The sequence below is a fragment of the Lucilia sericata genome, unplaced genomic scaffold (assembly GCF_015586225.1).
Source record: "Lucilia sericata isolate MDLA Ls3-8-SP2 unplaced genomic scaffold, ASM1558622v1 Contig001286F_arrow, whole genome shotgun sequence".
NCBI lineage: Eukaryota > Metazoa > Arthropoda > Insecta > Diptera > Calliphoridae > Lucilia > Lucilia sericata.
This window is the reverse complement of record NW_023995236.1, coordinates 81,004-98,889: the sequence shown is the minus strand read 5'-3', so window position 1 is coordinate 98,889 and position 17,886 is coordinate 81,004. Positions and strand designations below refer to the sequence as shown.

General features: G+C 25.0%; 1 protein-coding gene across 8 annotated transcripts in view; it reads right to left on the bottom strand.

Annotated features, from left to right (window-relative positions):
* Positions 1–269: 269 nt before the first annotated feature.
* The window catches only part of LOC119610841 (protein yippee-like CG15309), a 34,814-nt gene continuing 17,197 nt past the window's right edge, over positions 270–17,886 (bottom strand). For 6 of the 8 annotated variants that reach the window (XM_037966227.1, XM_037966229.1, XM_037966230.1 and 3 more), the window contains 4 exons: positions 11,731–12,285; positions 9,262–9,878; positions 8,271–8,342; positions 270–6,352 (listed from right to left, as the gene is read on the bottom strand). In XM_037966227.1, coding sequence (XP_037822155.1) covers positions 5,957–6,301 — 345 coding nt within the window. In that variant the 5' untranslated portion in view covers positions 6,302–6,352; positions 8,271–8,342; positions 9,262–9,878; positions 11,731–12,285 and the 3' untranslated portion in view covers positions 270–5,956. Of the gene's footprint in view, positions 6,353–8,270; positions 8,343–9,261; positions 9,879–11,730; positions 12,286–12,605; positions 12,921–17,886 lie in introns of all 8 variants that reach the window. The other 2 variants (XM_037966228.1, XM_037966235.1) reach the window with 2 other exon arrangements.

The following is a 17,886-nucleotide window of genomic DNA, read 5'->3' as shown; positions in this document are numbered from 1 at the left end:
AACAACAAAAAGTTAATTAGAAAATCTTTAAAAAAAATTGCAATAATTATTATCATATATTTAAACACTTTGCAACATTTAATTTATGTGTGTTTTATTATTGTTGCTATAATTGCACGTTTTTTATATGAATTTTTTTTTAATACTCTAATATTTTTTTGTTGTTTTTATTGAATTTGTTTAATTTTTTTTTTTTTAATATTTAACTAACATTTAGAGAACATTAAACAATTTAAAGTTCTTGGCAGTTATAATGCTTTTTTATATGATTTTTTTTTGTTTTGCTTTAATTTTTAATTAATTATTAAATTAATATTTTCATTTGTTATCAAGGCTAAAACTATAATAAGCAGTAGTGGTTATAGTTAATAATTTATTATCATAAATGTTTTAATACCAATTGGTTTAGAAAGAAAATGTGTTTTGGGAAAATATATATTTTAATAAGGGATTTATAAATTAAATTTTGAATAGATTTTTATCCAATTACCTAAAGTTGTATGATATAAGAGTTATTTTCTAAGCAGCTGTTTATGAAAAACAATATAAATTTTGTTTATAAAGAAAAATTCAAAAATATGGGATTAAAAACGATCCCAATATTGAGTTTGTGATTTAATAAAAATGTGTACATAAGCCTAGAAAGATAGAAAGATAGTGTTGGTCATTTAATACTAAGAATTTCGATCTCCTAGATCTACAAGGTTAGAAGTTCACATATTGAATAACCTGCGATAAATGAAAAAGTTAAAACGTACTTTGCGTTTTTGATCCAGTTTCTAAACGTTTAGTCTGTATAAGACTAGAAAAAAAGTATTTCAGAGTTGATTTTGGATCTCATAGATCTTCATATAGAGTGATCAGATCATCTGTTACAACTTTGTGTTTTTGATCTAGTTTCTAAACAGTTGGTCTGAGTATAATAAATTCTAATACGTCCTCCCTAGACGTACGTAGTCTAAGGAGGACGTATTAGAATTTGGATCTCATATACCTACAGATAGCGATGTCAGAAGTTCACAAATGGAACGTTATTTGATAAATTGAAAACGATCGCAACTTTGTGTTTGTGTGCCTAGAAAGGACGTGTTGCTGAGTTAAGGCTTAGAATTTGGATCTCATAGATCAACTGATAACTAAGCCAAAAGTTCACAAATGGAACGTTATATGATAAATTGAAAACGATCGCGACTAGCGGGGTCAGAAGTTCACAAATGGAACGTTATGTGACAAATTGAAAACGATCGTAACTTTGTGTTTGTGATCCAATTTCTAAACGGTTAATTTGAAATCAATAAAACTGCGTATGCCTAGAAAGGACGTCTTGCTGAGTTAAGGCTTAGAGTTTGGATCTTATAGATCAACAGATAACCGAGTCAAAAGTTCACAAATAGAACGTTATATGATAAATTGAAAACGATCGCAACTAGCGGGGTCAGAAGTTCACAAATGAAACGTTATGTGATAAATTGAAAACGATCGCATCTTTGTGTTTCTGATCCAGTTTCTAAACGGTTAGTTTGAATTCAATAAAACCACGTACGTCTAGAGAGAATATGTTGCTATGTGTGGATCTCATAGATCAACACATAGCGTGGTCAGAAGCTCACAAATCTTAAGTTTAATCAAACTGCGAAAGACTTAAAAGAAAGTGTGGTTGACCTTCCAACCGCCACGTTAACTCAACTTCGTGCATGTGAAAAATTTAAACGTTTTTGTTGTCCAATTTTGGTAATATAAAAAAAAAACTTCCGTACAGCTTTTTGTAGCACTCAGAATATTATTGGAATTGAACAGGGGAATAGTAATCATCTTGTTAGAGATTAAAACATTTAGTGAGTCGTTTGTGAAACTTTAATTTATTGATAAAATGGAAAAATCTTTAAAGAATTTGTCTTGAGCAATTACTTTTAAAACTCCCACAATTTAATAACTTAATTCTCCTTTTATTCCTTTCCGTACACATTTCCCAGAACATTACTATGCAATCACGTTTGTTTCACATAAACAGTAGCTTAGATTTTACATAATTTTAAATGTTTAATATTTTTATTAACAAATTTTTGTTGTTTTTTTTTAATTATTTTATTAAAATTTTTTGTTACTGCTTTTAAACTGTTTCAGCCTTTTTTTTTAAAGTCAAGCTAGCAGCAGCCTGTTTAGATTTGATGTTAACAGTTGTTTACTTAAAAATTAAAGTTTAAGGTTAAACATGAAATTTTGATTAAACAAAAATATATAAATTATAAAATAATGAGATCAAAAAATATTATAGTATACGAAAAAGTAGTCATTTAGTGAAGTTTTTCTTTCCAATTTGTTAAAAATAATTTGACAACTTCATTCCGGTTTTTATGTAGAAATTCAATAAAATTTACTTTTAGTAAAAATACATTTAGTAAAATTTCTTTCCATAAAAGCAGAATCTAGATATTTCAAATTCCAGAACGGAAGTAATTTATAACATATCGTTAGCAAAAATGCATCACAGTTTGATTTTATATGTAATTTTTTAATAGTTTTTCTTACTTTTGTATATTTAAAGAAAATTTTACTACAAATTTATTCAAATTTGTAGTTTTGCTAACGATATGCATATAACAAGTTTAAGATTTTTTAAGTTTTATTGTATTTTTAACCTTAAACTTTAATTTTATTTCTTTAATACCAATTACACATTATTAAAATTTTCATATTTTGAACCGCCTCGCAAGCAGTTTTTAAATTTATTAATATTTTCTTTAGAAATTTGCATTCTTTGCCTTTTTTATTCAAGAAGTTTTCTTTTAAATAAGTACAATTTTTTATTTTCAATTTTCTTCTGTTTTATTTCATTTCATTTAAAACAATTTGTGTTTTTTTTTATTTGGGAGCGAGGGTGGTTTACACAAAACGGAAAAAAAACTGCTTGCTAATTGTGTTATTACTAATTTATAATACATTATTTATTAAAAAAATTTGTTAAACGTTAGAATTTGTTTTAACTATTTATTAAATTTATAGTTTTATTAATTTTTTTATAAATAAATTACTAAGTTTTTTTTATAGTTTAAATAACTAATGGGCATTTAGTGTATTTGTGTATATGAAATGTATTGATTGTATGTGTTCTTTTTTTTTTGTTGAAGAAAGATATTTAAAGAGATAGAATAAGACAAGAATTAGTAATTCATTTGTAATAGATAATTTTGAAAAATTATTTAAAACATTATTTTCAAAAGCTCGGACATGTATTCAAAGCCTGCAAAGCTCAATTTTCGACTATGAGCCGTTTAATCTACAATAAGAACTTTATTTATAATGAGTTTGGGTTTCACACCAGGCATTTCAAATTACTTTTCGGCATTTTAATCTATGGTCTAGTCTTTTGACCGGACTAAACTATTGCCTATTCTATGTGCTAGTCTATGTACTAGTCAATGGACCGGTCTATTGACTTGTCTACTAAGTAGACTATGGACTAGTCAACGGATTAATCTATCTACTAGTCAATGGACTAGTTTATTGACCAGTCTACCGCTAAGAAGTTTGTTGACTATTCTATGGACTCGTCTACGCAATAGTCAATGGACTAGTTTATGAACTAGTCAATGAACTAGTGCAGTGCACAATTCTATGGCCAGTCTATCAACTTACGATTAGTCTCTGGACTAGTCTATTAACTAGTCTATGAATTAGTCTATTAACAAGTCTATAGACTTTTATATAAACTAATCTACTGACTAGTTACACACTAATCCATATACTAATTTATTGACTTATCTATGGACCAATCTATTGGTTAATTTATGAACTAGTCTATTGAATTATCTATGGACTAGTCTATGAACTTGTCCGCTGACTAGTCTTTGCACTAATCCATTGATTATTCGCTAATCTATTGGACTAGTCAAAGGATTAATCTATAATGGACCAGTCTATCCAATAGTCTATAGACTAGTCTATTGACTGTTCTGTGGACTATTTTTTGGACTAGTCTCTGAACTAATCTGTGGGCTAGCCTGCTGATTAAGCCTTGCACTAGTCTATTAGATTAGTCCTTGCACTAGTCTATTGATTTAGTAATCTACATACCAGCCTTTGGACAAATTAGCAAACGTTTACAGAAAAATCTATTTAAAATATTTGCTGCGGTACTGCAGTATATTTCTTTTTCAATAAAACTGAAAAAAAGATTATAATACTGAATTTTACGTGCCTGGTTCACATCTTCAAAATGGGAACGAATGTGAAAAACTATGTGATTGTTCTTAAAACTGTATACAATAAGAATGTGCTGTTTTATAGGTTGTCTATAGGGCGATAAGAAGGTCGTAGTACTAGGTAGAACAGGTTCGCAACATCTTATCTGATATTTATAAGATCTTCAAAAGGTCGGTGAATGATCCTAAAATACTAGAACTAATTGTAGAGTATCTTAGGTCATTTGTCAGACCTCAGCAATAAATTAATTACAAAATTATTGGGAAAATTTTGAAAATTTCTATGAATATTTTTTCAAAACATAATCTATTACAAAATGCAATTACAACATTTAAAAAAAATTTAAACATTTTAAAACTGTTGAAAAACTGATAATATGAAACATTTAAAAAAGAAAATGTTTAATTTATGATAAACATAAAATGAGATTATAAAAACATATTTAAAATGAATTTAAAAAAAACAGTAATGCATATAAAAATAGTAATACATTATCAATTGAGCAAATTTTTTGCAATAACCTTTTAAAGGTTTACCTAACTTTAAGCAATAAAAGCAGGAAAAGTCAATAAATTATTAAAAAAAAAAGATAACAATGATAAGAACTGAATTTAGCAAAGCAGTTATTATTAAAACAAAAACATTAATGAAAAGGCCCTTAAATAAAACCAAAAACAAATTATAACAAAATTGTTTAAAATGTAAGGAAATACTACGAGTATTTGAAGAAAATGTTAAAATGAAAAATTGTGTAAATTGAAGTTAAATTTCAAGTTTTTCTTTTTATTGTACAACAATGTTAATTTTCGTTTTTTTTATTTTTGTAATACATTTAAAAATCAAAGCTTTTTCTTAAGAAAAGCCATTTAAAGCAAGCATTTTTTCACTTTTTATTATAAAAAATATTCAAATTTTTTATAAAAGTATGCTTTCTGTTTAAGTTTTTACGATTTTTTGTTTGTTTTTTTTTTTTACAAATTTGGTCCAAAAAACATGATGTTTTCATAAGGGAGATTTAGAGGCAGAGTGTTTAGAAGAAGTTTCATAATTCATAAATACAACGAAATCTAATATTCATAAAAAGAAGTTATGAAAATGTGAGTGTGTGTAGTTGTTTAACTTTTGTTTGATTTGTGTTGTTTTTTTAGGTGGGTGATGTTGTTGTTATTGAAATTTTTTAACTAAATGTTGTGTTTCTAAGTTAATACTCTTTACATCTTCAGTATTAATTAAAAATTAACTAGAATTTTATATATTTTCATATTTTGTTTTTTCATTAAAATTATAGCTACTTATAAAATACTCGTACATATATATGTATATAAAGTAGTAAAACACACAAATAGACACACTTAAATCAAACCTCTTTTTTAAACCAAGATATTTGCAAAACAAATCTTCATTTCTGGCCTAATACACAGAATGCATTTGTGCTTTTACTCTTTTCCAGTTGTGATCAGACTTATAAGTCCCATGCATGATTTGTGTTTTCTTTGTTGTTTTTGTAATAATACGTATTTGTTTGAAATAATTATTTTGTTGAAGCTGATGTAGATGTTCTTATACTAAACTCCCAGCCACTATTTCTCCCTTAGGACCAGCAGCTCAACAAAAAAGAAAGTAGTATTTTTTTCTTGCTGTCATATATAAAAATTGTATCACGTCTCACCGTAGCTCAGTAGTAGTTCTTTGCCTTTTTTTGTTTGTTCTTAAAAGTATCAAACTTTTTTTTTCTATTAGCAATTCACTACGTTCAATCCCAGCCATTTTCCTTAATCATATGTGCTAATTCTATGATGTATTTACCCTCTTTATATTTTTGACTCGATTCATAGGCATGTTCATATTTCCAACCCAACGGTGTTTTACAGCACTCACAATAGATGTCAGCGACTGCATGCAGTCCGGTTAGCAGTACTCTTTCTTCTGTCTGACCACAAGCCACATTAACTACAGAATTAAAGAGATAGGCTGGTCCTTGACTGCCCTGAAATGATTTTGAGATAAGCTCATCGTGTGAGGCTAAATGAGCTCGACAGTGAACACATGAGTAGGTCCGATTGGTGGACGGTAAATAAGATTGAAATGTTTTAACCATGTTGTTTGTTTGTTAGTTGCTGTTGGTTTGTGGTTGTTGTTTTTGTAAAAGCTGAAATTTAGGAAAAAGGAAAAATTAGTAATTTTTTAAAAATTTTAAAAAAAATTTTTATTAAGTTAAAAAATTAATAAATTTTTGACCATTTATAAAAAATTTGATAAATTTAGGAAATTTTCAATAAATTTTCTTTTTATAGAAAATTCGCAATAAATTTCTTTTTATAGAAAATTCGCAATAAATTTTCTTTTTATAGAAAATTCGCAATAAATTTTCTTTTTATAGAAAATTTTCAATAAATTTTTGTTTTATAGAAAATTTTCAATAAATTTTCTTTTTATAGAAAATTTTCAATAAATATTCTTTTTATAGAAAATTTTCAATAAATTTTCTTTTTATAGGAAATTTTCAATAAATTTTCTTTTTATAGGAAATTTTCAATAAATTTTCTTTTTATAGGAAATTTTCAATAAATTTTCTTTTTATAGGAAATATTCAATAAATTTTCTTTTTATAGGAAATTTTCAATAAATTTTCTTTTTATAGGAAATTTTCAATAAATTTTCTTTTTATAAAAAATTTTCAATAAATTTTCTTTTTATAGAAAATTTGCAATAAATTTATTTTTATAGAAAATTCGCAAAAAATTTCTTTTTATAGAAAATTCGCAATAAATTTTCTTTTTATAGAAAATTCGCAATAAATTTTCTTTTTATAGAAAATTCGCAATAAATTTTCTTTTTATAGGAAATTTTCAATAAATTTTCTTTTTATAGGAAATTTTCACTAAATTTTCTTTTTATAGGAAATTTTCACTAAATTTTCTTTTTATAAAAAGTTTTCAAAAAATTTTCTTTTTATAGGAAGTTTTCAATAAATTTTCTTTTTATAGGAAGTTTTCAATAAATTTTCTTTTTATAGAAAATTTTCGATAATTTTTCTTTTTATAGAAAATTCTCAATAATTTTTTTTTATAGAAAATTTTCAACAAATATTCTTTTTATAGAAAATTTTCAACAAATTTTCGTTTTATAGAAAATGTTCAACAAATTTTCTTTTTATAAAAAATTGTCAATAAATTTTCTTTTTATAGAAAATTCTCAATAAATTTTCTTTTTATAGAAAATTCTCAATAAATTTTCTTTTTATAGAAAATTCGCAATAAATTTTCTTTTTATAGAAAATTTTCAATAAATTTTCTTTTTATAGAAAATTTTCAATAAATTTTCTTTTTATAGAAAATTTTAATAAATTTTCTTTTTATAGAAAATTTTTAATAAATTTTCTTTTTATAGAAAATTTTTAATAAATTTTCTTTTTATCGAAAATTTTTAATAAATTTTCTTTTTATAGGAAATTTTCAATAAATTTTCTTTTTATAGGAAATTTTCAATAAATTTTCTTTTTATAGGAAATTTTCAATAAATTTTCTTTTTATAGAAAATTTTTAATAAATTTTCTTTTTATAGAAAATTTAAAAAAAATTTTCTTTTCATAGAAAAATGTTGTTAAATTTTCTTTTTATAGAGAAATTTTGTTAAATTTTCTTTTTATAGAAAAATTTTGTTAAATTTTCTTTTTATAGAAAAATTTTGTTAAATTTTCTTTTTATAGAAAAATTTTGTTAAATTTCTTTTTATAGAAAAAATTTCTTTGTATACAAATTTTCTTAAATTTTTTTATAGAAAATTTTTGCTAAATTCTCTTTTTATAGAAATATCGTTAGATTTTTATACACATTTTTGTTAATTTTTATTTATATAGAAATTGAAAATTTAGATAAAATTTTATTAAAATTTTTTTATTTATCAAATTTTCACATTAATAAAAATTGAAATAATTTAAACTGAAACATTTAATCACCCAAAGATATAATAAACATTTTGCTAATAAATAATTTACAAATGTAAACACACATTTTAAATGTTTACAACAGTCAACAGTTTTTTTTTTTTTTTTTTTGAATACTCACTCTTTGTTTATTTAAGAAAATGTTTCTTTCACTTGCAAATTAATTTTTAGCGCGTTAAAAAACTTTGAATATCTAAAATGGTAAAAATAAAAAAGAAACATATAAAAAAAGTGTTAAAAACATGTATGTCTAAATAAATAATTTTGAAATAATTTAGATTTAAAAGCGTTAATTGCACAACACTCACTTTTTTGTTTGCAACTTGAAATTTTAAAAGAAAAAAATTAAATGTAAATGAAATTTATGTATGTATTTAGCACTCGAACTACTTTTTTTCTATTGAAACAATTTTAAGAGTTTTTTTTCAATCTTTTTTTTTACAATATGTTTTAAAAAAGAAACGAAAACTAAACTGAAGTCTTCCGCGCAAACAAAAATAATTAGAGCAAAAACCAATCAAGCACTGGAAATTTTAAACAAATTAAAACGAAACAACAACAACAAAATAATAAAATTGTAAAAATCCGCACGAGAATTAAACAAGCTGATGATAAATACAAAAAATATGGTTGTTTTTATTTAAAATTTTGCGTTTTTTTTTTTTTTTTTCTTTTTGTAATATAACGATCGCTTTATATTTTGTTTTCTTCAATATTCAGTTCAGTTCACTTTGCAGACTTCGAAACGACTCGTAACAAACTAAATAACGCAAACTCAGATGGTAGACTGAACTTTTTTTTGTTGTTTTGGTTTTAGGTGAGTGAATTGCAAGCAGCAATTCAAAAAATACATAGATACCAGAGACAACAACAGCAGCAGCAGCAGTTCAGTCAGTTACTTAGACAGATTGTAGATAGAATGGGCAGGCATTATTCGAGTTGTAGATACAATGTGTAATTACACACGTTCACACTAATGTATATGGACAAAATAATGAATACTTTATATATATTTGTATATACAAATGTATGTGATTCGATGTCTAGGTATGGTTTTATAGAAGAGATCTTTAATGAAAGTTTATTGGTTTGTATACTACATATTTACGTACATATATGTTTACTTTAGTTCATACACACTCCTGCAAAATGTAGTGACAGCAGCAGAGTCGGTCCGGCGGTGGCGTTGAAAACCGTAACAGCTGTTTTTAGCACGTTTCTTTTTTTAATTTATTTTTGCTTTATTACGTTTAAATGTTTATTTTTTTAATAATACTTGTGTTGTTGCAATTGCTGCTATTGTTGTTGTTGTTGCTTCTTTATTTTATTATATTAAATGGCAGCAATGTGTTGTTGTTGTCTATAGTATTACTCACAATCAGTTGGAGATACTATTATTGTTATTATTGTTGATGTAGTCGTTTAATATATTTTTTCTAGTTAAAATACAATGCAAACATTATACAAATTGCTGATAATTGTTGTTAGGATTGTTTTTTTTTTTTTAATAGTCTGGTCTATAACTGCACCCACTCTTGTTGCTGTAGACTGTCGTTTGTTGTACTTATTATTGTTGCTGTAGTTGCAGCTGTTTTAACTCTAGTTTATTTTCTTTGTCCAACAGCAGCAGCTTTTTTTACCGTCTGACAAAAATTGTTCCATAAATTTTAACAAGAATGTTTGCAAATGTTTTCTATAGTGTTAAGCCATTTACCATCAAGTCTGAGAACTAAAAGTATATGGAAGAAAAAACAGAAACTTTTTATTTACCTCCTGCCATGTATTAAACACAGAGTATATTGTGTTTTATAGTATTTTTTTCAAGAGATTGCTATTTTACACCATTTCTGTAAAAATCATATTTTTTCAAATACTGAAAACTCATTAAATTTGCATTTTCCAAAGAAAATTTCCAAATCATGTTCTATTTGAAAGAAAATTTTTAATAAATTATTTTTTTTTAAATTTCTTGAGATTTTTTTCTTATATAAAATTTACGATAAATCTTCTTTTTAAATCCTCCTTTATAGCAAATTTACGATAAATGTTCTTTTTATAGAAGATTTACGATAAATTTTCTTTTTATAGAAAATTTACGATAAATTTTCTTTTTATAGAAAATTTACGATAAATTTTCTTTTTATAGAAAATTTACGATTAATTTTCTTTTGATAGAAAATTTACGAAAAATTTTTTTTTATAGAATATTTACGATAAATTTTCTTTTTATAGAAAATTTACGATAAATTTTTTTTTATAGAAAATTTACGATAAATTTTCTTTTTAAATTTACGATAAATTTTCTTTTTAAATTTACGATAAATTTTACTTTTATAGAAAATTTACGATAAATTTTACTTTTATAGAAAATTTACGATAAATTTTACTTTTATAGAAAATTTACGATAAATTTTACTTTTACAGAAAATTTACGATAAAATTTTACTTTTATAGAAAATTTACGATAAATTTTACTTTTATAGAAAATTCACGGTAAATTTAATTTTATGGAAAATTTACGATAAATTTTACTTTTATAGAAAATTTACGATAAATTTTACTTTTATAGACAATTTACGATAAATTTTACTTTTATAGAAAATTTACGATAAATTTTACTTTTATAGAAAATTTACGATAAATTTTACTTTTACAGAAAATTTACGATAAAATTTTACTTTTATAGAAAATGTACGATAAATTTTACTTTAATAGAAAATTAACGATAAATTTTACTTTTATAGAAAATTTACGATAAATTTTCATTCTATAGAAATTACGATAAATTTTCTTTTTATAAAAAATTTACGATAAATTTTCTTTTTATAGAAAATTTAAGATAAATTTTCTTTTTATAGAAAATTTACGATAAATTTTCTTTTTATAGAAAATTTTATTTATAAATTTTCTTTTTATAGAAAATTTTATTTATAAATTTTCTTTTTATAGAAAATTTACGATAAATTTTCTTTTTATAGAAAATTTACGATAAATTTTCTTTTTATAGAAAATTTACTATAAATTTTCTTTTTATAGAAAATTTACGATAAATTTTCTTTTTATAGAAACTTTACGATAAATTTTTTTTATAGAAAATTAACGATCAATTTTCTTTTTATAGAAAATGTACGATAAATTTTCTTTTTATAGAAAATTTACGATAAATTCTCTTTTTATAGAAATTTACTATAAATTCTCTTTTTATAGGAAATTTACGATAAATTTTCTTTTTATAGAAAATTTACGGCAAATTGGATTTTTATAGAAAATTTACGATAAATTTCTTTTATTTTTGTAGAAAATTTACGATACATTTTCTTGTTATAAATAAAAAATTTACGATAAATTTTCTTTGTATAGAAAAATACGATAAATTTTCTTTTTATATCAAAATTTGCGATACATTTTTTTTATAGAAAATTTACGACAAATAATTGATACCTAAACAATGGTTCAGATAAAATGTTGCTTTTTATTTCCTTATGGAAGAAACATATTCTTTCAAATATTCCTGGAAATGGTGCAACCTAGACCCCAGACAATAGAGTTGTCTTAATGAAAACTAAAAAAATAAAACTTACTCAGATTTTTTGCTGTCAGCGTCTTTCTTTGTGTTGTAATTTTTTGCTAAAGATCGTTTCGTTTTACAGCTTGTACAATTTTTTTATATTTTTATTTTAAATTTTTTTCATTAAAGGGTAAATAACCGTCTGCCGCTAGTTTTTGTAATAAAACAAAATGATGATTTCGCTCTAGTGCGCTTGATATTGATATTGGTTGGTTGTTAGTGCTAGTGGTTGGTGGTGGTGTTGATGGTGATGGTAACTTGGTTGAATGGTTGGTTGCTTAGTTAGTATCTGTCTATATGACGGTATGAGTTGTGGAAGTGTTTGTTGAAATCAACTCCTTAAATAAACAGAAAATACCATCAACAAAAATGTGTCTTTGTATTTTTGCGATGTTTTTGTATCTCTTTTAGATTTTACAGTCGTCGTTCCACTTTCAAAGTACAACAATATACCACAATAAACTGATTATTTGTGTTATTTTTTCGTTTTTAATATAAAAACTGCTTGGTGTATTTTATTCTCAGTATCTCTTTTTCACTCTCCTGCACTGTTTAAATATTGAATTTCCTGAAACGTAGCAGAAAATTATAAAAAAACGAAAGAATGAATATATAGAAACTCAAGACAAAGAGATTACAATGTGAATATAATAATGTTATAATCAATATATGCCAAAGACTACAACAACAAAATGAGAAAAAAAATAACAACAACAATAGAGTTTTACAAGACAGTGTTTGCAATTTTAAGGTCTGTTTTAAGTCGTACACATGTATGCAAATCTGTCTGACTGTCAGTACGTCTGTCGGTGGGTCTCACGTATCTGTTATGTTAATTTTGTTGTATATTTTTTAATTGATTTTACACTATATATGGTGTATACTCACGTTCAACCAAAAGCAACAACAACAACGATAATCAGTTGATGATTTAAAAAAATGCAATTGTTGCATCTGGTTTTCTTTGTTTTCGATTTCGAGACTATAGAGTTGTAAAGGATGGAACGATTTTATTCGCTGACAGTTTGAATCGATTATTATTTGATTTTATATTGTGGGAAAAGAATTGCTGCCGCCATTAATGATTTCGCTGTATTTTCCTTTTACGCATTTTCATTATCAATTATTATGTCGATAATGTATTTTACATTTTTGTTTTCACTTTTTTGTATTTGCTTTCCTTTACAACGAATCGTAAGTTCTCTATAAATATTCAATGAAAATCAAGTAAGAAATTATAGTTGATTGAGTCAGACTAAATCGATATAAAATAATTTTTTCGGTCTCGATAAATTTTACTTTCTATTTGTAAAAAAATTACGATAAAATTTATTTTTGTAAAAAAATTAAGATAAATATTCTTTTTATAAAAAATTTTCGAAAAATTTATAGAAAATTTTCGATAAATTTTCTTTTTATAGAAAATTTTACGATAACTTTTCTTTCTATAGAACATTTACGATAACTTTTCTTTCTATAGAACATTTACGATGAATTTTCTTTTTGTAGAAAATTTACGATAAATTTTCTTTTTATAAAAAATTTAAGATAAATTTTCTTTTTATAAAAAATTTACGATAAATTTTCTTTTTGTAGAAAATTTATGATAAATTTTCTTTTTATAGAAAAGTTACGATAAATTTTCTTTTTATAGAATATTTACGATAAATTTTCTTTTTATAAAATATTTACGATAAATTTTCTTTTTATAGAAAATTTACGATACATTTTATTTTTATAGAAAATTTACGATACATTTTATTTTTATAGAAAATTTACGATAAATTTTCTTTTTATGGAAAATTTACGATAAAATTTCTTTTTATAGAAAATTTACGATAATTATTTTTTTATAGAAAATTTACGAGAAATTTTCTTTTTATAGAAAATTTACCATAAATTTTCTTTTTATAGAAAATTTACCATAAATTTTCTTTTTATAGAAAATTTACCATAAATTTTCTTTTTATAGAAAATTTACCATAAATTTACGATAAATTTCCTTTTTATAGAAAATTTACGATAAATTTTCTTTTTTCAGAAATTTTACGATATATTGTCATTTATATAAATTTTTCTATAACTTTTCCTTTTATAGAACATTTACTATACATTTCCGTTTTATAGACAATTTTCGTTAAATTTTCTTTTTATAGAAAATTTTCGTTAACTTTCTTTTTATAGAAAATTTTCGTTCAAATTTCTTTTTATAGAAAAATGTTATTAAATTTTCTTTTATAGAAAATGTTCGATAATTTTTTTATAGAAAACATTCGATAAATTTTCGTTTAATAGAAAATGTTCGATAATTTTTTTTATAGAAATTTTCGGTTAAATATTCTTTTTTATAGGAAATTTTCTTTTAAAGAAAATTTTTAATAAATTTTAATAAGTACGATAAATTTTCCTTTCGTAGAAAATTTACGATAAATTTTCTTTTTATAGAAAATTTACGATAAATTTTCTTTTTATAGAAAATTTACGATAAATTTTCTTTTTATAGAAAATTTACGATAAATTTTCTTTTTATAGAAAATTTACGATAAATTTTCTTTTTATAGAAAATTTGCGATAAATTTAATTTTTATGAAAATTGTTGAAAATTTTTCATGTTATAGGAAAATTTCTATAAAATAAATAAATATTCTTTTAATAGAAAACTTTCGATAAATTTCGAGTATTTGCCATACATTTTCTTATAAAAAAATTTCGACAAATTTCCTTCTAGAAAATTTTTCATTTATGCAAAAAACTTAGTGCAAATGCAGTCTAAAGTGCAAATTTGTTTAATCGGATTTTATTCTAAACTCTCTTACAAATAAAATATGCATAATTGATTACCCCAATCTAGAATTTATATGCTGTCAATGTTAAGTCGGGTTTTTTTCATACATACAATACAATGAATTATAATAATAGTTGTAGAGAATAAAAAAACCTATTGAACATTGAAAAAATCAAGAACCATGTTTGCATTTTAAACATGTCCAATGAACATAAATGGAGAACAAACTGCAGCAGCAACAACACACAATACAAGCCCAAATATGAAACAACAATGAAAAAATAACGCTTAAGAAAAATTTATGAATACAATAAAATTAAAAGTCGTACATTGAACGTTAAACTCAATCAGAAATAGAACAAAATGCGAATAAAGCTATTTTTAAAATTTATTAAATTAAAAGTTATTAAATAAATGATCTGTAATTTAAACTTGAATTGGGACAAAATTCATATTTGTATTTATTGGCCTATTATACCAATAAATACAAATATGCTTAATACCCTCAATTACAAAGTGATTGCGGTTGAATCCTTTCCCACTACCAGATAATTTTATCATTAAACATTCAGAATTCCCTTTATGAACTTTATGTACATTTAAAACAATTCCGCAGATGTAATAAAACCAACTAAAAAAGAAATTTAACAAAAAATTGCATTGATGTATTGTGCCCTCACATTAAGAAGAAGAGGAATTTTAAAAAATGACTTCAAATCCTTAAGATAATGTCACACAAAGACAAACAGTGGCAGTGAGATATTGAGAGAAAAACTATATTTCCTTAAAAGAAAAGAAATGGCCAAGTTCCTATACATCATAGAATGTGGTTTATAAAAAAACCCAATGTTTAAATAAACTTTTTCTTTAAAGTATCAATTGCAACAGACAAACTCTTCTTTTGTACGTTCATACTCATATAAAAACCATAAAATTGATGAAGTATACTATTTTTAAGACGTTATTGAGAGTTGGTGTCGGATGCGGTCTGTTGTGGATGTTTCATGTGATGTGGTTGGTGTAAACATTTTAACCACATCATTTGGTATTGAGAGTGCCAAAGAAATCGATAGAAATGAAACTGCAAGAAACAGTTTATCAACTAAAAACCACAGAATTTATTTTTAAAGTAAAACTAAAGAAAATGTTAAAGTAAAGTTGCATTTTTATGGAATTTATGTATGGTGCACACCATTGTCTACACCAGGGCTGGAAAATGTAGATTATTATATCTTTTTTCAATACTTTATCACAACAAAAAATACCGACATATGTATTTACAAATTGTATAGTATTCATTGAATTTGCTAATAGACTACAACATAAACTAGTCCATAGAGTACTCTATTGACTGGTCCAATGATAATTTTATAGAGTAGTCAATAGACTAGTCGGAACAGTATTCTATAGTCCATATACATATAGTCCATATCAAGTGACTAGTGAAAAGAGCAGTCTATAGAGTAGACGAAAGACTCATTCACAGACTAATCAAAAAACATGTTTTTAGTCAATAGACTAGCCCATAGATTAGTCAAAAGACTAGTCAATGGACTAGTGAAAAGAGTAGCCCATAGATGGTCAAAGGACTAGTTTATAGAGTAATCAGTAAAGTTCATATTCTATTGAATAAACTAGTAAATAGATTAGTCCAGTAGATTAGACAATAGATAAAGCCGAAAAGTAATTTAGAATTTCTTTAGTACAAATTTAGTACATAATTTCAAATTTCCATGCCTGATCCAAACATTAGTCTAAAATATTATCTAAACTATAGCTTCAGCTTGAACTATAGCTTAAAGTATAAACAATAGTATAAATCTTTCTATGCTTGTTTAAGTTATAGACGAAACTACAGTCTGTCTGATTTATAGACGAGTCTACAGTCAGTCTAATCTATAGACGAAACTACAGTCTGGTCTATAGACGAGACTAAAGTGTGGTCTATAAACGAGACTACAGTCTGGTCTATAGACGAGACTACAGTCTGGTCTATAGACGAGACTACAGTCTGGTCTATAGACGAAACTACAGTCTGGTCTATAGACGAAACTACAGTCTGGTCTATAGACGAGACTACAGTCTGGTCTAGACGAGACTACAGTCTGATCTATAGACGACACTACAGTCTGGTCTATAGACGAGACTTCAGTCTGGTCTGGACTATAGAGGAGACTACAATCTGGTCTGGTCTATAGACGAGACTACAGTCTGGTCTATAGACGAGACTACAGTCTGATCTATAGACGACACTACAGTCTGGTCTATAGACGAGACTACAGTCTGGTCTGGACTATAGAGGAGACTACAATCTGGTCTGGTCTATAGACGACACTACAGCCTGGTCTGGTCTATAGACGAGACTACAGTCTGGTCTGGTCTATAGACAAGACTACAGTCTTTTCTGGTCTATAGACGAGACTACAGTCTGGTCTGGTCTAAACTGGTCCTCTAAACACTCTGGTCTGGTCTAAACTGGTCCTCTAAACACTCTAGTCTATAGAGGAGACTACACTCTAGTCTGTAGATGAGACTACACTCTAGTCTGTAGATGAGACTACACTCTAGTCTAAAGATGAGACTACACTGTAGTCTATAGATGAGACTACACTCTAGTCTATAGAAGAGACTACCTTCTAGCCAATAGATGAGACTACACTCTAGTCTATAGATGACACTACACTCTAGTCTACAGATGAGACTACACTCCAGCCTATAGATGAGATTACACTGTAGTCTATAGATGAAACTGCACTCTAGTCTATAGACCAGTCTGTACTATAGTTTAATCCATTGTAGGTCAGATTTTTCTATAACTCTTTTAACAAATAATTTCGCAATTCTTATCTCATATTAAAACAAACAAATACCTATATGCAAATATACCCATGCACAAGTCTTAAGTAAACATATTCAAACTTTTAATATTTCGTGTCTAACTTGAAATACAACAAATATGTATCTTATAAATATCTTAATTTTTTGGAAAGGGAAAAATCTATAGAAAACAGATATCAGAACAAGATTTTGTTGGTATTTTTGTTTGTCTAACCAAAATGCAACATATACAAAATTTTTCAATTTGCAATAAAACAGACTGTGGTGGCGTCTAAATGCAAGAAAAAATAAGTAAAATAAATATACGGAATCGCATTAACAGATTGCAAGCAGACACAATGGCGGAAAATATGTAGAAAAAATGTAAAATAAACGAAATATAAGAAAAATATACATAAAATAAACTGTAAAAATTAAAACATAAACCAAAAAAGAGTAGAAAAATAAGAGATGATATAAAAGGTACCTAGACAAGAAACAATTTTAACTGACAACAAAGAATGTGTAGAGTAGATACATGAGGAGTGAATCAGAAAAAACGTACCT